This window comes from Hippocampus zosterae, chromosome 17 (assembly GCF_025434085.1).
Source record: "Hippocampus zosterae strain Florida chromosome 17, ASM2543408v3, whole genome shotgun sequence".
Taxonomy (NCBI): domain Eukaryota; kingdom Metazoa; phylum Chordata; class Actinopteri; order Syngnathiformes; family Syngnathidae; genus Hippocampus; species Hippocampus zosterae.
This window is the reverse complement of record NC_067467.1, coordinates 2264590-2288354: the sequence shown is the minus strand read 5'-3', so window position 1 is coordinate 2288354 and position 23765 is coordinate 2264590. Positions and strand designations below refer to the sequence as shown.

The 23765-nt window shown below is 46.0% G+C and overlaps 4 protein-coding genes across 5 annotated transcripts; 1 reads left to right on the top strand and 3 right to left on the bottom strand.

The window, feature by feature from the left end:
- Nucleotides 1-719: 719 nt before the first annotated feature.
- Nucleotides 720-4424, bottom strand: jpt2 (Jupiter microtubule associated homolog 2). Its single transcript, XM_052049138.1, has 5 exons — nt 4233-4424; nt 2940-3091; nt 2460-2611; nt 2240-2276; nt 720-2078 (listed from the first exon to the last, which is right to left on the bottom strand). Exons 1-5 carry the CDS (start codon nt 4286-4288, stop codon nt 1750-1752), a joined length of 726 nt encoding a protein of 241 aa, XP_051905098.1. The 5' UTR covers nt 4289-4424; the 3' UTR covers nt 720-1749.
- Nucleotides 4425-5810: 1386 nt separating this feature from the next.
- Nucleotides 5811-17324, top strand: cramp1 (cramped chromatin regulator homolog 1). The gene is made up of 20 exons (XM_052049128.1): nt 5811-6479; nt 6860-7215; nt 8328-8530; nt 8610-8763; nt 8934-9017; nt 9189-9237; nt 9621-9706; nt 10054-10177; nt 10823-10904; nt 11089-12012; nt 12202-12379; nt 12475-12653; nt 12743-12814; nt 12877-12958; nt 13060-13158; nt 13848-13990; nt 14224-14410; nt 14492-14659; nt 14864-15009; nt 15505-17324. The coding sequence occupies exons 1-20, from the start codon at nt 6256-6258 to the stop codon at nt 15616-15618; spliced, it is 3654 nt and encodes a 1217-aa protein (XP_051905088.1). The 5' UTR covers nt 5811-6255; the 3' UTR covers nt 15619-17324.
- dhrs7b (dehydrogenase/reductase (SDR family) member 7B) lies at nt 14892-20484 on the bottom strand. 2 transcript variants are annotated; one of them, XM_052049135.1, is made up of 7 exons: nt 19824-20484; nt 19420-19579; nt 19221-19339; nt 18849-19059; nt 18407-18499; nt 18153-18305; nt 14892-15031 (listed from the first exon to the last, which is right to left on the bottom strand). In XM_052049135.1, the coding sequence occupies exons 2-7, from the start codon at nt 19574-19576 to the stop codon at nt 14979-14981; spliced, it is 786 nt and encodes a 261-aa protein (XP_051905095.1). In that variant the 5' UTR covers nt 19577-19579; nt 19824-20484; the 3' UTR covers nt 14892-14978. The 2 variants fall into 2 exon arrangements, with proteins under 2 accessions (XP_051905095.1, XP_051905094.1); XM_052049134.1 differs by lacking the exon at nt 14892-15031 and adding an exon at nt 17360-17937 and having other exon boundaries at nt 19824-20482.
- A 308-nt stretch (nt 20485-20792) lies between these two features.
- tmem11 (transmembrane protein 11) lies at nt 20793-23081 on the bottom strand. The gene is made up of 2 exons (XM_052049139.1): nt 22932-23081; nt 20793-21739 (listed from the first exon to the last, which is right to left on the bottom strand). The coding sequence occupies exons 1-2, from the start codon at nt 22976-22978 to the stop codon at nt 21223-21225; spliced, it is 564 nt and encodes a 187-aa protein (XP_051905099.1). The 5' UTR covers nt 22979-23081; the 3' UTR covers nt 20793-21222.
- Between the last annotated feature and the right edge of the window lie 684 nt (nt 23082-23765).

Here is a 23765-nt window from a genome sequence, read left to right as displayed (position 1 = left end):
AAAAATGTGAATTAAAAAATATATCCCTTTTCACACAAGTTGTCTCAGTCCGACCGGCATTATGCACACCACTGGGGGGAGGACCATCATTTATTTTGAGGCAATTAACAGTAACAGTCACAGCCCAGTGCAACGACATAAGCATATGGCTTAAAACAAAAGTATGGATAATTAACACAACGGACAACAGCACAGTTCTCTTTTTTTGGTTTTATCTAAAGTTGGGTGGCAGGTAAAGAGCTTTTTTGTGAAACAGGATTTTGCAGCAAGGCAAACTAATGATTTGTCAACAGTTCAGTATCATACCGATGATTGTAAACAAATTGCTTTGGCGACAACCTAAAAAAAAATTCCCGTTATCATTTTTAACCTGAAAAACGATGGAATTGTATTTGTGGCAGAGTTAACATTTGTGACATTACCGGAATTATACATTAGTATTTTTTATACAACTACCTCAAGGTGGCAGTAGCGATTGATCAAAACGACTGCAGTAGTTGGGCAGTTTCGCAGGTAGCGGTGATATTTTAATCCGGAGTGATGCAACCATGCCTAAATGATGTCTTTTTCTGACAAGCGTTGAACAAGCTGGATTTTGAGCAGAGGCAGAGGGTGGCAATACCGTGAGGAAAGAATTGTCAACAACCGAAGAAAACAAGACCGGCTTTGTATGCTGAACTTACACCGCTGCAAACATTCAGGGTATGGGCAGTATGTGCTTTGCAAAAGTGTCTCACCATTTTATTAGATACCAGTAAAGGGGAATGATGCTCAAACAGTCATTCAACTGCAAAAACATTTAATTGGAATACACAGAATTGAATTCTACTGCACTCATTGCTGCCAGGCACATCAACACATAGGGGGGGGGGGGGCGGTTACAGAATACCTTCAATGTGCACCATGAAATGGGTGAAGAGGTGATACCTAAATAGCTCACCTAGACTCAGGTGAGTCACAATTTATCCAGAGCTCCCCTGTCTCCAACTGTTTTAATTTAAAACATAAACAGAGGCCAACCCCGAGGAGAAAAAAAGCAAACAAAACGGCATGTTCTCAGATAAAGCAAGCAATGAGAGCAAAGCAGAAAAAAATCGTGTAAAATCATGAGGGAATTTCTTTCGGGAACACAAATTTTTTGGAGTAAATAACCACATTCATCTTGGATTCAATGTCGTTCCTTTCTTTTTTGGTAGTTTGCTCCCTGAAAACTCAGTTGACAGTCGACCCTTTGTATCTATCAGGCACGTGTTTGGACGACAGGAAGACGAAAGAGACCACTAATGATAGAACTGCTCTCATTGGTGGTCTGGAGCAAGTCACCGAAAAGTAAAGGTGATTTCAAAGGCCACCGTGTTAGAAAAAGAAAAAAACAATACAACGCAAAACTTGAGGGCTTATGCACCCTGCAATTTGAGAGAGGGTCAAGTGTCCAAAAACAGTATTGAGATGGAACCATTTCACAGTGGTCGTGATTGTTGATTGAAAAGGCGGTGATTGTATAATGCAGGTTTAGGGTTAATAGGGGAGAGGGGTGGGGGGCTTGGAAGTCAGGCGAAAAGTGCAACAAGTTGAGGACAACAGATCAGTCCGTGTTTGCTTTCAAGAAAAACCGATGCCGATCTTCTCGTGTACATGTGAGACAATCAGGAGGGGTGGTGGGACTTGGAATGAGATGCATGGTGGAGCAGACAAAACATGTCAAGAGCAGACAGACCCTCTTTAGGAAAAGGGGGAGGGGTGAGAGAATCAGTAGAACACCACGCTGGACTTCCCTCCCGGGGGGTTAAGGACCCTGTTGTGAGAGCGAGGCTTGGGACCCAGGTGAGGCTCGTGCTTCTTAACGTCATCAGTCGGCGGAGTGGATGAGGTGCAAGAAGAGGAGGCAGGCTCGGGGGTAGCCGGAGGAACGGTTGGCTCCTCCTTCGCTGGCACAACGGCTGGTGAGGCAATTTGCTCTTTAACCTCAGGCTGGCTGACGTTGACTTCGGGCTGGCTGACGATGACCTCGGGCTGGCTGACTTTGACCTCAGGCTGGCTGACTTTGGCCTCAGGCTGGCTGACTTTGGCCTCAGTTCCTTTAACACGAAAGAAATCCATTATGAAAATACCAGACAGGGGGAGGGGACCCCCCAAAAAATCTCGGTTCTGCATTTCATTATTTGTTCCTTTGATTCAATTCAATATTTGCAGATGCAAAAACTCAAACTATTTCAATAGTATTGTGTTAGATGCTCACCTGGTGATTCGGGTTCAGGTCCTACAGCTAGATTGTCCTGTAAAAAATAAAATAAAATTAAATTAAATAATCACTTGGCAACATTGAATTATTGACTGCACTCAGACACTCAGCATATTTCGAACTGCCTTCCAATCGTGGATCAATGCAGAGCATCGCTCCACGAGCTTATCGTGTCGAAGCAGCCGAGAATGAAATTGAAACATCGAGTAGACTTCACCTTTGGCTTATTTGGGTGTCTTCGGCTTGGGCTGGAGACATGTGCGCTATCCCCCGACTCAAATATGTTACTGGTTGGTCCACCTGGAGGAAGCGGTTTCTGTGGGTGGACTGGAGGTTCGGGGTCCCCAAATATCCCACTGCTCTTCCCACCTATAAGACACCATATGTGTGTTATGGGACAGAGTATGAACGCGGAGGTACCGTACACTTTCATGGCAACATGTCACGTTTGGTTCCTCACAATGGTCCCGACATATGACATTTCAACGTTCCGAACATTACGTCATCGCTGCACAAAATCTCATATTGATGACTCACAAGTCCAAAGATTAGTATGCTTAACTAGGGAAGTGTTTAGCAAAGAGGCGGTTTAAGTTGAAGATGAGAACAGTAGATGTATCTGTGCACATATTATCACACCAAAGTACCAGTTTTCACACACTACCTCTTCCCCACATCCATTACACACTTATCTCACCTGGAGGGTTAGAGCGCCTGGGTGTAATCTGGGGCTCCTCTGGGGAGCCGAACAGGTTAGAGGCCATCCTATTAGGTCTTCTAGATTGGGGGGCCTCCTCTTCGTAGCCACCAAACAGATTACTGGAGCCACCGCCGGGAGGCCGCAGCACCCTGCAGTGGACAGAGCCTCTTAGCTCAACTTCAACGTGAATTACGTTTGCAATCCAATTATATGAAGTCTAATGTCTTTGACGCTGAATCTCTGTTGAAATTAGAACTATCGAACACCAAGTGTGCAATTTAATTTGGTTGACTTCCAATGGAATATTTTCATAAACAGTGAACGCCCGCATATATTAGCAGTTTGGTCATCATAAAAGTCACTTATTTTTGGGACTTATTTTGTAGATGTTTGCTGCCATCTTGTGTCACCTTAAAGCCAAGAACATACAGTAAGTTGAAGGGAGTTGAGTTTCAGTTAAGATTAAAGAAGTGCTCACTATGTTGTGTCAGTTAATCACATTTTGTTCCTCTTCACAGAACGCCGTCCCTCATACTGTTCTGAATGTCAGTGACTCCCATGCACTTTGTTCATCTATCTATCTATGCCCGCGATGTATATTGACAGACAAAACAATGAAACGCTCTCTTCCACTACCACCACGCATTTCATTATGGGCTTCAAACATTTTCTAACATTTTTGTTTAGTCTGCGAGACTTTTCTAGTGTAAATCTTGTTAAACATTGCCGGATGCTACACCGGAATGCTAAAGCAGCATGCACCGTAAAATCTGCAGGCAGTCCACGCTGACAGACAACATGATCATCTGGTCGGAAAGGGCGCCATAACCCTACAAAATTGACGAGACTTTATCAAGTTGCCAGAGACCAACACACGATTTAAATCGAGTTGTTCTTAACTCTATGGTGAACAACAGAGCTCACCAACATAAATGAATCTTAGGAAGACCTCGGGTGAATATCATTTCAGGGAACAATGTCGCCGCGTAGCGAAGGAGCTAGCACAAAGACGAGAGAAGAGCTACACACTTCCGTAGGCGCAGCAGACAACGCCTGCTCGCTTAGCCTCAACGCTAAATATAAAAATGTATCAGACAAGTCAACTTTAAACGCGCGAGCTCAATCTGAAACAAACAAGAGATGATGTACGGAAAGGCTACTCCCGTTATATTCGAAAGGGTTAAAAAAAACACACCAAAAGCTACGACGCATGTTAAATTCACATGACACGGGCTAGTCGAGCAGTTACCTAAGCTTCAAATTATGTTCAACACATCATTCATTACTCACCTTGAGCTCGGTTTTGACCCGGTGTCCAACCCTTGAAACATGTTCGTCGAAGTCATCGTGGGTTTTGTTGGGAGCCTTCAAGTTTCCGAAGACAACTTCGTCAATCTGCCAACTGGGCGACTTGTAGGTTCCTCCTTCGTCTTGTCTGCTCCCACCCAAACTCGTTTGCGAAGAGTGTCAGTTGGAGCAAGAGTGACACCGCCCGACGTGACTCGGCAACATGCCGAGCTGTTGTGTGTGGCGCGTTTGTTTTGCGTCAGATGACAGCCTGATGGGAGAATCGGCGATACTTGTTTAAGGGGGGACCAAAAAAATCAAAGTAAAGGTGAAGAATCGTCACAAAAATACAAAAAAATACTTACGCAAGTACACTCCTGAAAATCTACTTCAATTCACAAAGTGTTTGTACTTTCCACAACTCGTTTTAATAATCAAAACCAGTGTCATTTGCTGGTTAATTCATGGGCTGTTAGGCATTGCCCGTGTTTACTCGGGCGTGACGCTTCTACAGGGCTGCTAAGGTAAATGGTTCACAAAAATTGTGTTAAAATAGAATTAGATGACAAGTAATGTCACCATTAGTGCGTTTTGGTACTTAAAAAGCAGGAAACCTGGACACGACAGGAAAAGCAATCCAATTGGTGTTTCGACTAGTATTTCTGCTTACCAATTGGTAGAGTTTTACGTCAATCAAGAATGCACCGTGCTCCTCGTGGACTTCCAAACCAATCACAGGATTTGTTTTCGAGTTGTAGTGGGCGTGCCAAACCGCGTGGCGGAGTAAACCACATGAACTGTCATATGTAGCCAAGTTGGAGGCAAGCTGCTAGGGTTCAAACCTAGATTTTGACATCGAATGGAAATGTCGATTAGGGATTTTACTGCAGGTAATACCTAAGCACGAATGTTGTTATGGGAAGCAACTGGATGTACTTGTTGGAAGGAAACAATTTACACTGACGCATTTTGCAGAGGTGAAATAGTTACGCAGCAACGCTAGCTGGTGATGTTAGCAATTTCGGTGGGATCATGTTCTGAAGGGAGATCCGTGTAATGTACATACACATACTCTTATTTATGTCAATGGGCACGTCAACTGATTGCCCGTCCATCTTAAAACTCTATATCATTTGTAACGTATTGTTTAAGCGCTTGCATTCAATCAGTTGCCATTTAACTGCGAGGTTATTTGGATTCATCAGTTAGTATTCCTTTGAATGCAATACGTTTGAGTAAGAATACTAGATTTAAAGTCATCTGAAGTCAGAAAGGGTATGCATTTGACCGTTAAATTAAAAGTGCATGTGTTGGCACGTTTTTCATGTCGATTCTACTATTACCCGAGCGCGTACCGAGGTAATTACCGAGGTGTAAACAGCTGAACATGCTGTATCGTGTCCCAAAAAGTAAAATATAGGAGGTGTTTTGAAAACGATGTCACTTGTTGTCAGGTGACACAACGGTAATTTAAAGGCCGTGTCAAATGCTGAAATTTCTAATCATTTACGAACGCAAACAATACCCATGGCGATCATCAGAATTCGCCTTTGTTATGTTTATTAATACGTCCTTGTCACCCCCAAGATGCAATACTTTTTCAGAACATCAAAATCTCAGATAAATAACATTGTGACAGATTTTTTTGAAACTGTATTTTAAAATCCACTATGAGAGCTTTGAAACATCGCCTTACCAACGCGTAACCTACTACATGGTTATTGATGCTCAGAGAATCATACAGAACGTGGTATTTTGATCTCGACACAGGAATAAGATTTTGTCGACAGTACAATTTGCAACTCGTAATTACATTGTAATCACCAAAGCTAACAAATGCAGGATGTATTGTGAACTAATGTGTTTTGGAGCCTGCACGTCTTCAAACGGAGTGTGACGTAGCGACGTGTACTAAGGTTTATTAAAGTATTATCGTGGAGAATGAGCTCAAGTGACCGCACTCGGGAGGAATATTGTTCGCGACATGGAGCGAATATGACGCTGTAGCGGTGGGTCGAAAAGTTTGATGAGTTTTATTGTCGAAGCATCGAGTAATAATACTGATAGACGACGGTGGAACTGCGCAGAGTTCGCCTCAGTCGAAGCTGGACAACGACAGGGCAGACAGAGAGCGGCGAGACCGTCGTGGATTTATTATGCCCAATTTGAACAGTTATTACCAATCGAACCGGTCGGACCCATGGTGAAGAGAAAGAAAACGTCGCCCACTTCCGAAGAGCATGAGATTTGGTAAAATTGCGTTCGAAACAAACACTTTAAATAGAGGTCGAATGCACCGACGGGTTCTCGTTGTCGTTTCTGCAGGGCGCTAAAGTGAAAAGCGCTCGCATTTGAATTTAGTTCATATACAACCTTAATATGAGCGAATTTGGTAGCTCGGGAGTCTAGTTAATACGCCTGCTGGTTTCCGGAATGTGTCCGCGGTTAAGTTAAATGTATTTTCAGTCTGCAAATGAATGTATTTGGCGGTGTTTTGTCGGGACTGGAAAAGGGATTTGAAACAAACAGCGGCGGCCATGTTGAGAGACGGCAAACGTCGTGTTTAGAAGTTAATTTTGCTCATCGCCCTGCTCCTCATGTGTCTTTTTGGACTCCGTGTGTTGCGGCAGCATGACACCGGGCTCCAGGGAAGGGATCGGTGTCGATGGGACAGCGAATCCTTCCAGAAAAGCCGACGATTGCGACGACGAGGAGGAGGAGAGCGGAGAACAGGCGACCGAGGAGCGCAGTACAAAGGGAGACGAGCGAGTGGAAATTCTTAATCCAGCACCCGCTACTCTCAGCCCCGGTTCGGCTCAACCCGGACCGGGTCTGAGCCAGCAGACCCAACCGTCGGTGGAGCCCAGCACTCCGTGTCACGACCAACATCATTTTCTCCGATCGAGCGTTCGACCCCCAAGCAAAAGGATCCGGAAGGATTCCATCGGCTCGGCCATCAACGGCCATGGCGGGGCCAAATCGAAAGGTAACATCAAACAGAACCGTGGGTTTGTAAATCCCGTCCACTCGCACCGGTTCTCAACATGCTCTCTGTTTCGGCACGATCTGCGTCAAGTCGCTAACACAAACTTGCATTGTCACCCCACTAGTTTGCGTCTACAAGTTAGTGGAGGTCTGCCTCTTGTGTATGGAAAGAGATTTCACACTTCATTTCCACTAAAGCAAAAGGTGATAGGATGAAAGTCTGAAAGATAAAACTTGAAAGCTTTGTCCTTGCCAACATTTGGTGGCAGTTGGGGTCAAAAAATGTCGAATCGAAAGATCATTTTACAGCCACGTTTCCGCTGCGTATTGTCATGCAAAAATATTACACAGCCTTACTGCGACATTCTGGCCAGTAGCTCAAGGGAATGAGATCCAATACAAAAAAAATATGTTTTTCCATTGAAAATGTTTCCATTTTGACGGTCAGAGTGTTGTTCATGTCATATTTTCGGTATCATGGTTGTAGTTTGCAGTCAGGTTGAAATGTCTCAAACTGAATTTATTGACTTTGTCGTGTCAGAAATATTGTTATCTTTGTAACTAACTTAGTTGTGATTTTATAGTCCAAGTGGTCATAATTATACAGATGCTTAATGTTTTCTGAATCGCAATGAATTTGTACGGACAGATGAAGTATTTCAAGCTTGATTGTCTTATTTCAAGAGTTGCTGGCAAAAAGAATTTTTTTTTTTAGGGCGCTGGCCAGGTGTCATTACTAGATGCTTTATTTGTGCTCATCTATTTTGAGCCACAGAGGCACATCCAAGGTTAGCGTCTCTGATGTGCACAACGAGCGAACACCTCCCTCCGTGTTTGTTTTGATGCCGTCTGGCACCATTGTGCTTTAAAGCTTGGGTACATTTGGCCATTGTAGCCCACGCGGAGTTGATTTTTGGACTTGTGTGCCAGAGACTTGGCCAAAGCGACCGGTTTGTTTTTCCTCGCTTCTCTGCCAGAGCAAAACCCCCCCATTTCAAAAATCTCTGCAGGTCCCGCGTTTGTTTCTCTGTACCATTTTTTTTTTTTGTTAGAGCCATGTTAACAAATGCGTGTCAACCTTGAATGTTCCGTAACTTGTCTGCGCGTTTACAGGAGCAGAGAACGGTTCCTCTTCCCAGGGGGCTGTGGGACAGTCTGGACCCGTGGCCGGCTCTTCGGGAGGAGTCTCCAAGAACGCCAAAGGCCAAGGACCTGCTGAGAAGGAGGAGCAAGCCGGTAACCAAAAGCGAGCCCGTCGACAGTGGGAGTCTTGGAGCGCAGAGGATAAAAACAGCTTCTTCGAAGGGCTCTACGAGGTCCGAGGCGGAACGATCGTTTTTTTCGACATGAAACGGGCCATCTCGTGTCTAATCTCCGTTCGCTCCCCCTCGACAGCACGGCAAGGATTTCGAGGCCATCCAGAACAACATCGCCATGAAGTACAAGAAGAGAGGCAAGCCGGCTAACATGGTGAAGAACAAGGAACAGGTCCGCCACTTCTACTACCGCACGTGGCACAAGATCTCCAAGCACATCGACTTTGCCAACGGTACGTTGACGAGCGTCGCGCTCATCAAACACAATTTCGTCGAGTTTACACTCTTTTTTAACGCCTTGAATGTACGGGCGGGGGGTTGGAGCACCACCTGCTGCTTTGACGTGTGCTTCTGCATTTCTCCCATGACGCTTGTGTTGACTTGCGCTTCCTCTCTTGCTCAGTGTATACCCGAGTGCTGAAAAAATCCTCTCAGGAGCTTTATGGTCTCATCTGCTATGCTGAGCTCCGCAAGAAAGTAGGAGGGCGTAAGTAAAGTTTTCCCGGAACGCGTGTGTAGGGGGTCTTGAGGGATGCAATTAAATGCGACACACACACACACACACACACACACACACTTTTGGACGTTTGGGAAAGCTGCTCCTCGGGCACGCTGATGTAAACTCTTCTTCTTTGACGTTGCGTTTTGTCTCTTACAGTCATGGATGACAAGAATGTGGTCAAGCTGAATGAACTCATCCAACAAGGGTAAGTTGCATCATCACGTTGAATAGCTCAAATGAAGATGATGTCATCCGCTCTTTATATGAAACGACGCAGTTCAATTTACACTCGAGAAGGCGTCCTCAAAAATTTCCGGTGAAGAGCAGCGCCCGTTGTTAAGATCTCAAGAGCAAAACATTTTTTTTTTTTTTCATTTCTAGTCGACGTCATTTTCATCTTACTATTGCAACTTGATTGCGACACGCCTACACGAAATCGAACACTCAGTGCCGATGTTTGCAAAGGAATTCCAGCATTTGTTAAATTGTGGTCGTTGTTGCAAAAAGTTTTGCTTTTTTTCACTCACGCAGTTGTTGACAAAGCGAATTCACGCCGACTCTTTAGCGCTATTCCGTCCGTTTGCACAGGGCCACCACGGTGCGCTCCAAAGGGAGGAACTTACGAATTAAAGCTCCCATGTGTCGCGCGCTGAAGAAACTTTGTGACCCGGATGGTGAGCACGCACACACACACACACACACAATTGCAGCGGTGAAATTACTTAACAATGCTGCTGAAAATGCAAAGTGTGTCAATCATGAGGCACAGGATTTTGTCGGGGGCGTTTTTTTTTTTTTTAAGAGTAACAATAGCAATGAGGGGGCTGGTGGCGTTTCCACGGTAACAACACATAAAGAAAAGGCCGCGCGGGGGAAAACGGTGTCGGTGATTATACCGATGAATCGTCACGTGATCAATAATAGTCCCCGACGTTGGCGTAACGTGCCAGAAACTCTCTCATGCGTCATGAAATAAGCAATGCCCGTGTTAAGTTTCACCTTGGTAAATTGTGCTTCGAAGGAGTAAGTGACGAGGAGGACCAGAAGCCGGTGCGGTTACCTCTGAAGGTGGCGGTGGAGCTTCAGCCGCGCAGCAACTATTCCTGGGCCCGCGTTCAGAGTCTAGCGCACAACCCTCGCCTCAGGTCCGTAAGCTGGAGTCGACGATATCGATTGCGAAAGACGGTTGGACCTCCAATTTCGTTGGGGTTCTCATTCACATTTTCTAGATGACAAATAATGGAAAGAAAACACTTAAAATATGCGGAAAGTTATCGCCACATTTTCAAATTTGGTAATTGTCATGTAAGTGTTTGTAGACACTAGACAAGACATTAAGACACTTTTTTTTGTTGTTGCCAAAATTCATTCATTCATTCATCTTCCGAGCCGCTTGATCCTCACGAGGGTCGCGGGGGGGTGCTGGAGCCTATCCCAGCTGTCTCTAGGCAGTAGGCTGGGGGACACCCTGAATCGGTTGCCAGCCAATCACAGGGCACACAGAGACGAACAACCATTCGCACTCACACTCACACCTAGGGACAATTTAGAGTGTTCAATCAGCCTGCCACGCATGTTTTTGGAATGTGGGAGGAAACCGGAGCACCCGGAGAAAACCCACGCAGGCCCGGGGAGAACATGCAAACTCCACACAGGGAGGCCGGAGCTGGAATCGAACCCAGTACCTCTGCACTGTGAAGCCGACGTGCTAACCACTGGACTACCGGGCCGCCCTGTTGCCAAAATTCTTCTTATAAATATTGTTTATTTTTTTCTTTTTTTGCTACCAGGATGGTGGTGGAGCTTCACAGAAAAGTGTCCAGCCTCATCGAGTATCTGAAACAGAAGTGGGCGTATCACGACCAGAGAATTGTATCCGCCCAACACTTTTTTTTTGTTTGCTTACCGGTACTAACACATTTGGATTTTCTGTGTAATGCGAAACCTTTGTTTCAGAAATCTGTCACGCTTCTCACCGTCTAATCGGTGTATTAATCAACGGAAAGCAGCCGTGTTGACATGACATGAGGACATTTCCTTGACTGGGCTCTTTTAGATCAAAAGTCTGATGGAAAGGGAAGCTTTAGAGGGGACTCCGTGCGACGCCGCTTCTAGTAAAGCGCCGCCCGAGGAGCTTTTCCTTTTCCCGGCCGAGAGCAGCTCCCTGACCACGCTGCCCGGCGTGGCTCGCGTGGTGCACTCCAAGGCCTCGTGCACAGTCCACTGGCAAGAAAGCGGCAAAGCCCGACCCAATGCCAAAGAGCTTCCCGCCGCCGCCGCCCAGATCTTGGGGATTCACACGGCGCCGCCTTCGCGTACGGGTACCAAATCCGGACGAGGAAACGCAGCCGCGACCGCTTGGGCCACGCCGCCCAGCGACGCTTGTCAAACGGAGCCCCCGCCGAGCCTCGAGGTCACATCCGAGGGTTCTGCCAAGGCGGAGGAGAAGAGGCCATCGTCTCTCGCCGCGCTTGCTCGGCAAGTGGTCATTCCTCGGGAGGAGGCGAATGGGGGAGGACTCGTTGAAGGGAGCAAAACCTCCGCTCCGACTTTGGAGTCCGGCGGAGGGCAAGCGGGGACCAAAACGACAGAGGCGTCGTTAAGCGGCGCCGACGACTCGCTGGAACCGTGCAAGGAAGAGCCGAGCGGGAACCCCGCCTCCTCCTCGGATGCCAAGCTCTCCGCGGCGGTTCCCGAGGACGGGGCGCCGCAGAGCTCGCCCCCCGCGGTGAAAGAGCGAACGGTGGAACAGATCAGAGGGGAAGGCTGGAACGTCCGCGACGCCGAGAACGTCACGCTGGCGGAGTTGTACTTGATGTTCGGAAAGCCCGGCAAGCTGCAGCTGGAGTACGAGTGGCAGGCCGGCTCGCGTCCTCACGAAAAAGGCCGAGCGCCGTCGCAGCTCAGAGCGTACGGGAAACAACGGGTGCTGCGCTGTCTGCTGCGACTGGTCACCACGGAGGTCAACCCCAAACCTTTGGTAGGCATTTGTTGGTTCAGTCAAGATCCAAATCTTCACCTAAACCAGCAGGCACGTTTTGCCCTCGTGAGATCTAATGCTCCAAATGCTCCCCCTAGTGGACAAAATGAAAAATGACAACTCGTTGGCGAAATGCTAGTCTGCTAGTCTCTCACTTTCACTCGTTTGACGTTTCTCGTCCTCTTCCAGGCGCCTGAGCTCTGTTCCACGGCCACGTCGCCCCTCAAGGCCTCCCAGGACGATCAAAACCAGGCCCTCACGCCTCCGGGGAAAGGTCCCCTTCCGGGGGTCCGCAGCCCGGGTTTTGGCCGGCAGCCGGCCTCGGTCCGAGGGGCCAAGTTCCACCTGCCAAACGTTGGGGGCTCAGGTATCGGCGGGTTGCGTTCACGGCCGCTCTCCAGCCGCTATATTACCGTTTGGCAACTTTTCTTGCATTTTACCCAAGAAAGTTCCCCTCCGCAGGCGCACGCAACCTTGCCCGCTCTCTGCTGGGCTCATCGGGGGCAGCGGCCGGCGACTCTGAAGGCAACGTGTTTGCGGTACCCACCACGCTCCCCCCGAACAGTTCCCGCCACAGTCGGATTTTCTCTCCCAACAAGGAGGCCGAGTTGGCCCTGAGGCAGCAGCTGGACTCCATCAGCGTAAGACGGGCGCAATTTTTGGCACCGGCAAATTCCAAGGCCGCAATTTGATGCAGTCGGCGTGATTGTCAATGGCTTCCCGTTCGCAGATGCAGTCGGATCTTTTCCTCTCGCGGCCGAGAAAACCCCGAAACAAACTCCGCAAGCCGCTTGTCGTTCAGGTGAGTTTCCGTGCGTTGCCGATTTGAACCCTGACGCTAAGCTGCTTGCATCTCGTCCATAGCGAACACTCCTACCGCAAATTACGGGGGACACTTCGCAGCACTTTTGCTCCTTATCCATCCTCTCCAACTCCTCCGCCACAGGTACGACCTTCCAACGTTTGATTTATACACACAAACACAGACGGAGTTCATAACCGTGCCAATTATTGTTGGTCTCCCCGACTTGCTGTTTTTCGCCTCAGGAACTGGATCTTTCCGGCCAATTCAAACCCGGCTTGCCCCCGCCTGCCTCCCTCTACCGTCCAAAGCCTCTTCCTCAGCGGGAGCTGGCCAACTCTCCGGTAGGTCTCATCTTGTTTCTAACTTTTGTCAAAAGTATGTTCACGTTAAGAGCTGTTTGTCAGGTTTTTAGAAAAAAAAATGACACACTGCTACGACATTCAAGAGAAGAATCACTTATTTTCACATTATTTGCAAAGTAAAAATATTCTGTTCCTATTATTTCTCTTCAAAATGACGCAAGTAATCTTATGGGGGAAAACAGAGAAAATCTTTAGTTCAATCATTCTGATTGACAGGCGGCCCGGTAGTCCAGTGGTTAGCACGTGGGCTGCACAGTGCAGAGGTACCGGGTTCGATTCCAGCTCCGGCCTCCCTGTGTGGAATTTGCATGTTCTCCCCGGGCCTGCGTGGGTTTTCTCCGGGTGCTCCGGTTTCCTCCCACATTCCAAAAACATGCGTGGCAGGCTGATTGAACGCTCTAAATCGTCCCTAGGTGTGAGTGTGAGCGTGGATGGTTGTTTGTCTCTGCCCTGTGATTGGCTGGCAACCAATTCAGGGTGTCCCCCGCCTACTGCCCGAAGACAGCTGGGATAGGCTCCAGCACCCCCCGCGACCCTAGTGAGGATCAAGCGGCTCGGAAGATGAATGAATGAATGAATGAATTCTGATTGACACAAAACCCCTCCCAAAAAAATGCGTCAATACTTTTCATCCAAATAGTTTCTGAGCACTTCTCCGTTCTCCTCAGGTGCAATCGACCTCGCAGCTAAGACTGCGGGTATCATTCCAGGAAGTCCCTGCCGGGAGCCGGATTCTCCTGCACCTGTCGCCCCTACACCGATTGTTGATCCTGAACCAGACTCTCAGCTCCTCCAGCACAATGTCTCGGAGGTCAGAAAAATGCACGTGCTCAGTCTTTTTTTTTTTTTTTACGGTGACTAACTAATCGGAGGACAGAAATATGATGATGTCACAGAGTGAAAGCGGTGCAGCCAAGAGGAATGCTATGAAATGAGGAGTGTTTACTTTGGGGAAATCAATGAATGCCATCAAAATCAGCTCTTCGAATTCAGGTTGTAAATGTCAGTCAGTGTCAAAAGCAACTCACGGCGTTCCTTTCGCAGAACGGTCTGCCTCCGCCATCTCCCGGAGTGACAGGGGGCGGAGACTCGCTCCTCTCTCCGCCCAGCGTGGCTTCCTTACTGGACATCTCTCTGCCGGGCCCCCCCGAGGAAGCTCTGACCCCGGGAGAGAATCAAACACACATCAGCGACTCCATCATTGAGCTGGCCATCAATTCTGCCCACTACGGTGCGTGAACGCCTTGACCAAAGAGAGCAGCGGCCATAATTGAAGCATTGTATGAGCGATTCCGTGGCTGTCACGACGCAGGCGAGGAGGCGGCGCTGTCTTCGGCTAAACTGAGTAGCGGCGACGGTTCCAAACTGCTGGCCTCGTCCCCTTCCGTCAGCCCGTCCCGGGGATGGATCCCTTCGCCCAGCCACGACCCGCAGTGGTATCCCAGTGACTCATCCGACTCCACTCTGGGTTGCCTCCTCTGTGAGTCTCTCGGTCCTTTTTATCTGGGAAATGACTTGATTTTGACAGCGACCCAAAAAAAAAAAAAAAAAAAACGTTATTGCTCGGCCTGGATCAGTCCGTGTATTTGTATTTGGCACCCCTCGTTTGTATTGCGAAAGGAACCAGTGCCAAGATGGACGGCATCCTCTTGTAATGTTGTGCCCCGATGTGATGTCATTCCAGCCAGCATGGTTTCTTCTGAAAAGGGCAGGCGGAGCACCCTCACCCCCTCCGGCCCCTCCAGTGGCACGGCGTTGCTGGGTCCCAGCCTGCTCGACTGCAACTCCCACGATTCCTTTCAGTCACGCGGTCTTCCAGATGTGGCGGAGGTGCGTTTTGCACTTTTGTCAGCTGCAGATAACATCCAGTCACTCATAAAACACGCATTGTTTGAATCCACCTTTGAACCGTCACTGTTCACAAATGCACTGCGGTGCATTAAAAACAATTTGAAGGCTGTTCGGTTATTTGTTCTGATGACCTTGGCCGCCTCAGCAGCATTAGAGCGACAAACATACTTTTCATTGAGATGTCACAACTCCTCTCGGCTTATCTGTATGGCACTCGTATTAGTTGCTTTTCAGAGGATAAAGAATACATGACTGTTCTGATATATTTTCTTTCTGCATGTGTTGCCGCACCGTTTTGTCCAATCTATTGCACCACAACATCAATAGGTTTCAGTGTTAGCTCGCGGACTGAAGCTAAATGGTTGGTTTAAATGCACACTCAGTTCCAGTGGAACCCGTGTGTGTCTTTTCCACATTCGCATTTTTTTTTTAGGCTTTATCGTGCATTTAAACCGTTGTATGTTGCGCTTGCAGATGGACTCGCAGCTTGCCTGCATGATGAGCGAGAGCAGCGTGGACTACATCGCACGTTTCAACGACCTGGCTCAGGAGCTCGCCGTGGCCGAGCCCTCGATTCCGCCCCCCTGAGTGGGAGGCGGGACGGCTCCGTCGACACCATCTGGACAAGCGCGTTCTACCGGCTACCGAGGAGCAAAAACGACTGCGGAAGCAGACCAATACCGAAAGCCATCCCCTGCTCTGTTTTTTAAGTGCAATAATTACCTTGTGAGAGCCGCATTGTTCAAAGACGTGTCGGCTCCACGGAACTTTTTGCAACGAGATGAAAATGCCCTTTAAAAACTCATGCGCGAGCAAAACACAACCTCATGTACAGGAAGTTACTCTGCCATATCTGAACAAAAATATGTCACTGATCCTGTGTTTTTTTTTTTCCTTCTGTTTTATGTCAGGCCTCGAAAATGTGCAAATCCACCAAAATGTGCAGTTACACTACTCACAAAAAGTTGAGCATGTTTGGATTTGGATGAAATTGTAGGACGAACCGAAAATGCACTCTTAACTTTGACCGGCTTTTGAATGCGCATGTCCAGCTGTCGGCTTTCAGGACGAGGAGCCGAATGTCGCAGCAGGTTGCGACGGAAATGCAGTGAGACTGCAAGCGTCACAAAAAGGCTTAGAAATGGATGTGCGTGAATTTTGATGATAAACTAATTTTTACAGAATAGCAGGTTGAACGTGCACACTCAAGTTTAGAAGAGGTGAAAATTGGATTTCCGCATGTATAGGTTCGTTGTGAATGTTGACCGCAAGGCTCAGTATCCTTTCCATTTTTGTGAGTAGTGCATACATACCGACAAAAGGCGAGAACGCAACGCTAGAATCTCGATCGTGCTCTTGTTGAAGTTGCCTTGTATTTCTTAACGTTCATATCATCTCCATCCGTTCCGTTGGATCCGTTTCGTGAACATTTGCGGCACGTATTCCGTTTTTCTTTGAGGTAGGAGGCAAAGTGGCAGCTCGGGCCATGAGAAAGTTGGAGGAATAACTCTTCGGTGACTTCATTTCAATTTGGTGCTGAAATATTTTTAAAATGGTGTAAATATCCGCTTGTTGAACTTGTATCTGTGATGACAAAATATTTCGGGCTCAACCGACCGATCGAAACCTTTTGAATTTATTAACCAAGTACACGGATATTCATTTCACTCCGTTCATTTATTTTCTTTTTTCATAGAACAAGAACACTCCTTTTAACTTCCAACGCGAGTGTGAGCAATGGATTTACTTTTCGTGACAAAACATCGGACTGGTTGTGTTTGAAACCGGTTTGAAAAGTTGACTGATACCCGAAGTGAATGCCTGTGCCAAAGGTCACTCCAAATTGCTACCGCGCAGCTTTTATTTTCGATGGTGATGTTGAACAGACACTTTACCCGTTTTGGTGCTCACACATTTTCAAAAAGTGGTTCATCGAACCAGCATCATCCCAGTGTGAATTTGTACTTTTGAGTTGATTGGATCTGATATAGGAAGATAAAGAAAGCACCGTGCTATATGTAAATTTCTAATCTGAAATTCTTTTTTTTTTGAAATTACAGGTTTTAAACGTTCTTTTTTGAAGAAGATGAACTTGTTTGTACAGTTGTGATTCCAATATTCACTTCGCTTTTGTAACATAATGTAAATTGTTATCCGGAATATTTATTGTTAACATTTCTAAAGAAAGTGGATCTCTTTAATTTAAGACAATATCTAAAAATTGAACCGTCTGTTGAAAATTTCCATTGGTCAAAGGTGTTTTTATTCTGTGCATAAAGTTGGTATAAAACTTTTTCTTTTGTATTTGTGTCTTTTTGGGGGGGGGGGGGGCACAGTGATGTGGATGTAGTGTTCATGAACAGTGAGGTGAGCTAGATTTTATTTTAAAAAGATGTTTGGAATATAGCAACTATCGATTTAGAAATGTGAAGATTATATTTTAATTTGCTTGGGTTGGTAAAAAAAAAAAAGGTGGATTTTGCCGATCTACAAAATTAATATATCTTGTTCCCAAAATGTTGTCTTGATATTTCTTAAGAGGTAACATATAATAATAATCAGCTCACGATCATTTTCAGCAGGCTTTTTTACTAAACATTGATGATGAAAATGTGACCAAAGAGATAAATACATTACCAGTTACCCGTTATAGTTACTGCACGATCAAATACCCCGCATCCATTTTTGAACCTTTGCGGGTTCACATATTTTTGGGTTTGTGCTCCTTGCGAGCGCGAGACGACATGAGTTTAAAGAAGAGGGCAGGCCACAGTGTGCGTAGGTAGATCGCCGCCGTGGGCAAAGGTCCTGCCAAAACAACGTCTTTGCTCTTGTGACGCACAGCTTTCACAACTGCCCGAGCCACATCCTTGGGATCGCGACCCGTCGCTGTGGTTGTGTCCACGACTGAAGGGACACGTTACAAAACACGAGTCACAAATGTTGCCCCTTTGATCATCATGCACTTCAATATATGTAGTCAATGTTTACATTTCACTCTACCCTAGGTCCTGCAATGTAAAACTACATTAAAAATTATAAACATGTCATGCTATGTTTCTAATTGTAGATACCATTGCTTGTGTTTAGAAATGTCAAATTAAATGCGTCTTCAGCCTTACCGCCATATTTGGATCCGTCTCCAGTGACTGCATTGGCGGACAGATTTGTCCTGATGTATCCCGGACTAATGACTGTCACGAAAAGCCCGTAACGCTCTACCTCCGCCCGTAAACAATCAAAGTAGGCCTGGGTGGCGTGTTTGGACGCTGCATCTAAATGCCAGAGGATACAAAGCACAATCCTATTTCATTTCAATTCAGTATGAGGGGGGTGGGGGGGGGGGATTTTTACTTTGACAAAATAAAGAACTTACAGGCTGATCTGTAAGGAATAGCAATCTTGCCCTGAACGCTGCTTATGACAACAATATGACCAGTGTGCTGGCGAACCATGGAAGGCAGGAGAGCTGATCAAAGGAAAAGGAAGAATTAATTTTCACTATTCAAAAAAAATATGCACATTGTATTTCGGGGGGAATTTCAGGATGAACTAATTACTGTATTTCTTGGGCTGTAATTTGCAATTTTTTTTCAGTGTGATGTCACTCGACAATGGCGACCCCACGGAGAGACAGAATGTGAATGCCAACATAATTTACAAGATTATAAACAAATATTTAGCTTTATCTGTTATTGCATTTTTTGGTTCACATAACTAAACTGGGCACGTCAAGTGCATTGTTATTTAGAAAAGTCATGATTGAATCAAGGATCTTTTTGTGTGCAAGTGTACTAACCGTGCTTGCGTACACTGACCTTGCGTAAGAGCGACTGGTCCGAAGTAATTTGTTTCCATAACATCCCTCTGAACCGATAGTTGAGTGTCCAGGATGTGGCCACGGTAACTGATTCCGGCATTGTTGATGAGGACGTCCACTCGTCCGTAACACTTCAAGATGTCCTCTGCCACCCTGTCCATCAAGTGTGTGTCGCTTAGGTCGAAGATGACTGTGCTGGGAACGTGCGTCTGTGCGTTGCACACAGAAGTGTGGTCAACCCACAAAGACTTCACAATGTAAGCCTTTAAACTAGTGTAGTTGCTTAAATGTTTGAAACACGGCTAAATTGAGTTATTCATGTACCCTAGTATTGTGGCTAATAGGTGTTTTTTTGTTTGTGAACGAATACCTGCTGCCTTTTGTCCCTTGTACTTGTGATCAACTCTTCAACCACCTGCTGCAGTCGACCTGCATCTCGACCACACAGGACCAATCGAGCCCCTGCACCGTAGAACACGCGTGCACATTCTACAATGGCAAAATGACAATTGAGTAAACGCAATATCAATCGGCAGGTTGAGAAGAAATGAGGAGGAAGCTGAGCTGACCTTTGCCCAATCCGGAGCTGGCACCCGTGATGACCACCACTGCGTCCTGGAGAGCAGCTTTGGCTCTGAGGCGGCCAAGTAGGCGATAGAGTAGGAAACCTCCCACGCTTGCTAGGAGCAATGCTGATTGCACTCCTCCTCCGGTGACGCGTTCCATCACCTACAATGACATCGAAATGTCAACTAAGCGCGGTATATGGCATGACAAGAATTCAATTTGTAGGTGACAAACCCGCTTCAAAAACTTTAAGATGAGGAAAGAAATTCTCAAAAAGTCGTTCGGAACTGCGAAAGGTCCTATGTGCTAGTACAGCATCGCTCCGACAGTAAACGCTTAACCTGGACGTAAAATGGCACTAATGCCAGTACAACAGAAAATAATTTACAAACAATGCAGTACTCACCTTGATTTTGCACGATTCGCTTGAGGATTTTCTCCCCACACCGAAACGGAAGTTTCAATCTTCTTCTTTTTATTTACTGACGGATTACGTCTCTTTGGTGCATACCGCCACCTAGTGTACAAGAGAGCGCAACGGGACTGATATGCATATGAAATATTTAATTACATTTTGTTCCCTTAGGTTTTGAACAACGGATCTGGATTTCAGCAATGAATATTCGAGTTTGTTGTAGACTGAAGAATTGATGGAACACTCGTTTTTATGTTCAATTGTGTCAAAAGGATGTGATTATTTCCAACGATAAAGAATGATAATTTTCAGGCGTAAATCAGTTAACCTCTTCCCAAAATGACAATTTAATAAAGCTATTTTTACAAAGCCGAAGCTGTCCTGGAATATGTAAATGTGACCATTTGTTGTTAAATCATCACCTGAATACTCCTCATTGCAGAAAATCACCTCTGCCTTCCAAAAATAATTAACCAGAGAGAGCATCCTGGAATCTGAAAACACTTGTTGGACAGTTGGTTTCATCACAACATTGTGAAAGAACCGTTGGGTGGAAAGCTTTCCGTCCCGGCACCACACACACTATTAAACACAGGCAGCATTCCACTTCTGATACTACCCAAGATGCGCAAAAATTTTGCTATACTGTATATATATATATATATATATATAAAATAGAATTAAACAACTTGTTTATCGCTTACAAGAATAAAGATATAAAATTACAAGCAGAACATTTGTCCCTTGGTATTTGTTTAACTTTACAAAGAAAATCTGCCAATTTTTTGGGTGGATGATTGGATGTCGCAACTTTGCGTTCTAACGCGTTTAAAAAAAATAAAATAAAATACAGAGAACCCAGGCTATACATATCATGGACCACTTGATCAACTTTGAATGGTTTCCATGACTGGATGTTACCCGTTTGCTTGCAGAAAGTCAAATATACAGAGGCACGCGTTTGAAATAGCCTAATGTTTAATGAAAGGTGAATTACTGATCAGCAAGTAAGGGAGTACAGTCAATCGACGAGGGAAAGGGTAAAGCTCAAATCACACGTGTCCATCTCAACCACGCAGCTTCAGCTGGAGCCTTTACACGGAACGGCATGTGTCAGAATGCAGGGAAGGAGGCGCAAAGGTACTAAAGAGATCGTGTGTGCTGTGGTTGTCGCGTAAAGAAAACAAATGCGGGCGGGGGAAGGGGGGGAGGGGTCTTCCTTATAGTTTTTAACTATAACCCTCTGATCAAAGTTCAAGCAGCCCCTACAAGTGCTGTGGGCTCCATTGTGACCTTCCACTTTTCTTACACCAGACTGTGGATAGGTTTATTGTTTTTTTTTCCTTTCTCTATTTTTTCTGTCGGTTCTTAAATGGTCTTCAGAGTGCACTCATACAGCATAGAGTTCATAGATCTTCTTGGCGAAGTACACCAGCGCGGCCAGTGCTACTGTGTTATGGAGTCTCTTTCTGTGGATGTCATCCCTGCGCACCAAGACCACCGGCGTGGAGGAGGTGAGCGTGTGCAGGGGCAGCCGCGACAGTTTTTGGCTGTCATATTCCACCTGGTACTTGCAGCAGGGGTCAAACTGCCACGAAATCCCATAGAGGGCGGCGCAGGCGACGCTCAGGGCGCCGGCAGGCAGAGCCACGTAGCGCGAGTATTCTGGAGGCAGCGAAAGCGGCGTCAGGAGGCAAACGGCTCCCGACAACACGGCTGTCTTGTGCAGGCAGTTGCCCACCGTAATCCACCGCGCCGTCTCATCGCCGATACGTGTGGGCTCGATCACAATGTATTTATACTGGGCCTCCAGTGCCTGCTCCAGCTCATACTCAAACTGGTCCTGCGCGTTCTCCCCGTTGTAAATCTCGTGAACAATGTAGCAGTCAGTCGCCGCCATCACGCCCCTGCAAACAGGGTGACACACAGGGAACAGTGAGGACTACCCCAAAAAATAAAACACCATTTGATGCGCAAAGCATTTTCTAAGTTGTGTAAAAGTGTTCAATAGATGGCATGGTAAAATAATATCTAAGCGCAACACTGGCCGAGCTTCCCAACCGAAGCCACATCTTCAAAATAAAAGCACACAGTCTGATCACATTTTCTTCGTTTCGACATCAAATCTACATGAAGTTTGTCCATATACAATATTATTATATTGCCCTCTGCTGGTCAAGGCGTACGCACGCTAGAATGAGCCGTAACGCTAAATGATCAGGACGTGTCATCCTTTAAAATAATATTACTGTATGTTATTCATTGGACAAAACTAGTGTGCTATTCTTTTTTCTTTTTTACTCAAAAAGACGTCACAACATGTCTAATAGCGTTTTGCGATGCTGGAAAGGATTAAAGGCATTTCCATTCATTGAAATGGGGAAAGTTGACTGTAGAGACGAGTGTTTTAAGTTACAAGCGTCGTCACAGAATGAAATAAGACTAAAGCAAAGCACCGCAAGGTCAGAAAAACGGCACATAAAACTTATTTTTTCAGACTGTGAAGTACTGTTACAACTCTTTAATCTCCGACGGTGTGAATGCGCAGTACATCAACATGTAAATATTCCTAAATAAACTAAAACGACAGTGAAAAACTCAGGGTTGTTGGAATAGGCAACAGGTGTTATTTTGTAACGCGCAGCAGACAGTGTAGCCAAGCGAGGCTAACTGGCTTGCATGGAAGAAACTTGTGGTGACAGGCGAGCTAAGTTAGGAAGGATCCATGCCATTAGTGGGAGATAGCAAATTCGGGACAAACACGCCATTTAGCGGACCAACGAAGGACAATAGCGTACAGTCCCACCAACGTAAAAATTCAAGACAGTGTTCCTACTCGATGATCGGCTGATGTGAAATATCGAAAACATCACACGAGCCTCTAGATTTCTTCCTTGCCAACACTCGCCAGCAGACGCGTTAGCAACATAGCATGCTAATGTTAGCTACAATTAGATACAATTCAAATTTTCAGTACGGGCTTCTCGTTTTGTATTTGAAACATAAACGCGTTAATTGTCTGACAATAGGTGACTCAGACAAACGTTCCGACAAGAGCGAAATATGTCCGTTGAATAAGCAAAATGTGAAGTAACTGACCTCTCCCTGCTTACTGGGACACCGCGCCTCCTTCCCAGCGACGCCATGTTGGAGATAGAGCCGTGATGGCAATTGACGCAAGGTGGTGTAAGGCTTCATGGGTAATGTAGTATTTGAAAAGTGACTTACAAGAACTTCTGCGCAAAAGTAAACCACATTGCCCATAATGCATAGGATTCGTGCGTCAGCGTTACGTACTTTATAGGAGCACGTTGACGTTTCGAGAGGTCATAAGAAATACATGCACATGACGCATTCATTGAACTCTATGTGAGCGGCAATTTGACAATTATTCGAATTCGCCATCAAAAAACATTTTTTAAATCGTACACGAACTGTAAAAGATTAGTGACACTTGTATTAGTTAAAGAAGGGGGACTTATGTATCGCATTGTGTTATTTTTGGACAATGAAATATGTATTGATGGATATGATCGGTACTCACGCATGCAGTGCCTCGCGTGCTCCGCCTCTCTGTTCTGTTCCTGCGCTATCGGCTGTCTACGTGCTGTAACTGGACGCCAACATAATGACTCTTCATGTTTTGGATGTGATAACAGCTGCCACAACGTGCTATATGCTGCTGACTGTTCCATATATGCCGTACAATGAGAGAGCAACAAAAATACACAGAGCACTTGCTGAACAGCATGGCGGTTTATTGTCTATAAAATTACCCCTACTTCATCGTAAATACCGGACATCTTTTTTTTCTTTTGTACGAGCTATCTCGAATGTTCTCGTTAAGAGCATCCATTGCCTACAGTCTTCTTTCAGATCTGATGTAAAACATTCCATTTGGTTCTGGATATTCCTGCTTTTCGTGTCCCTGCA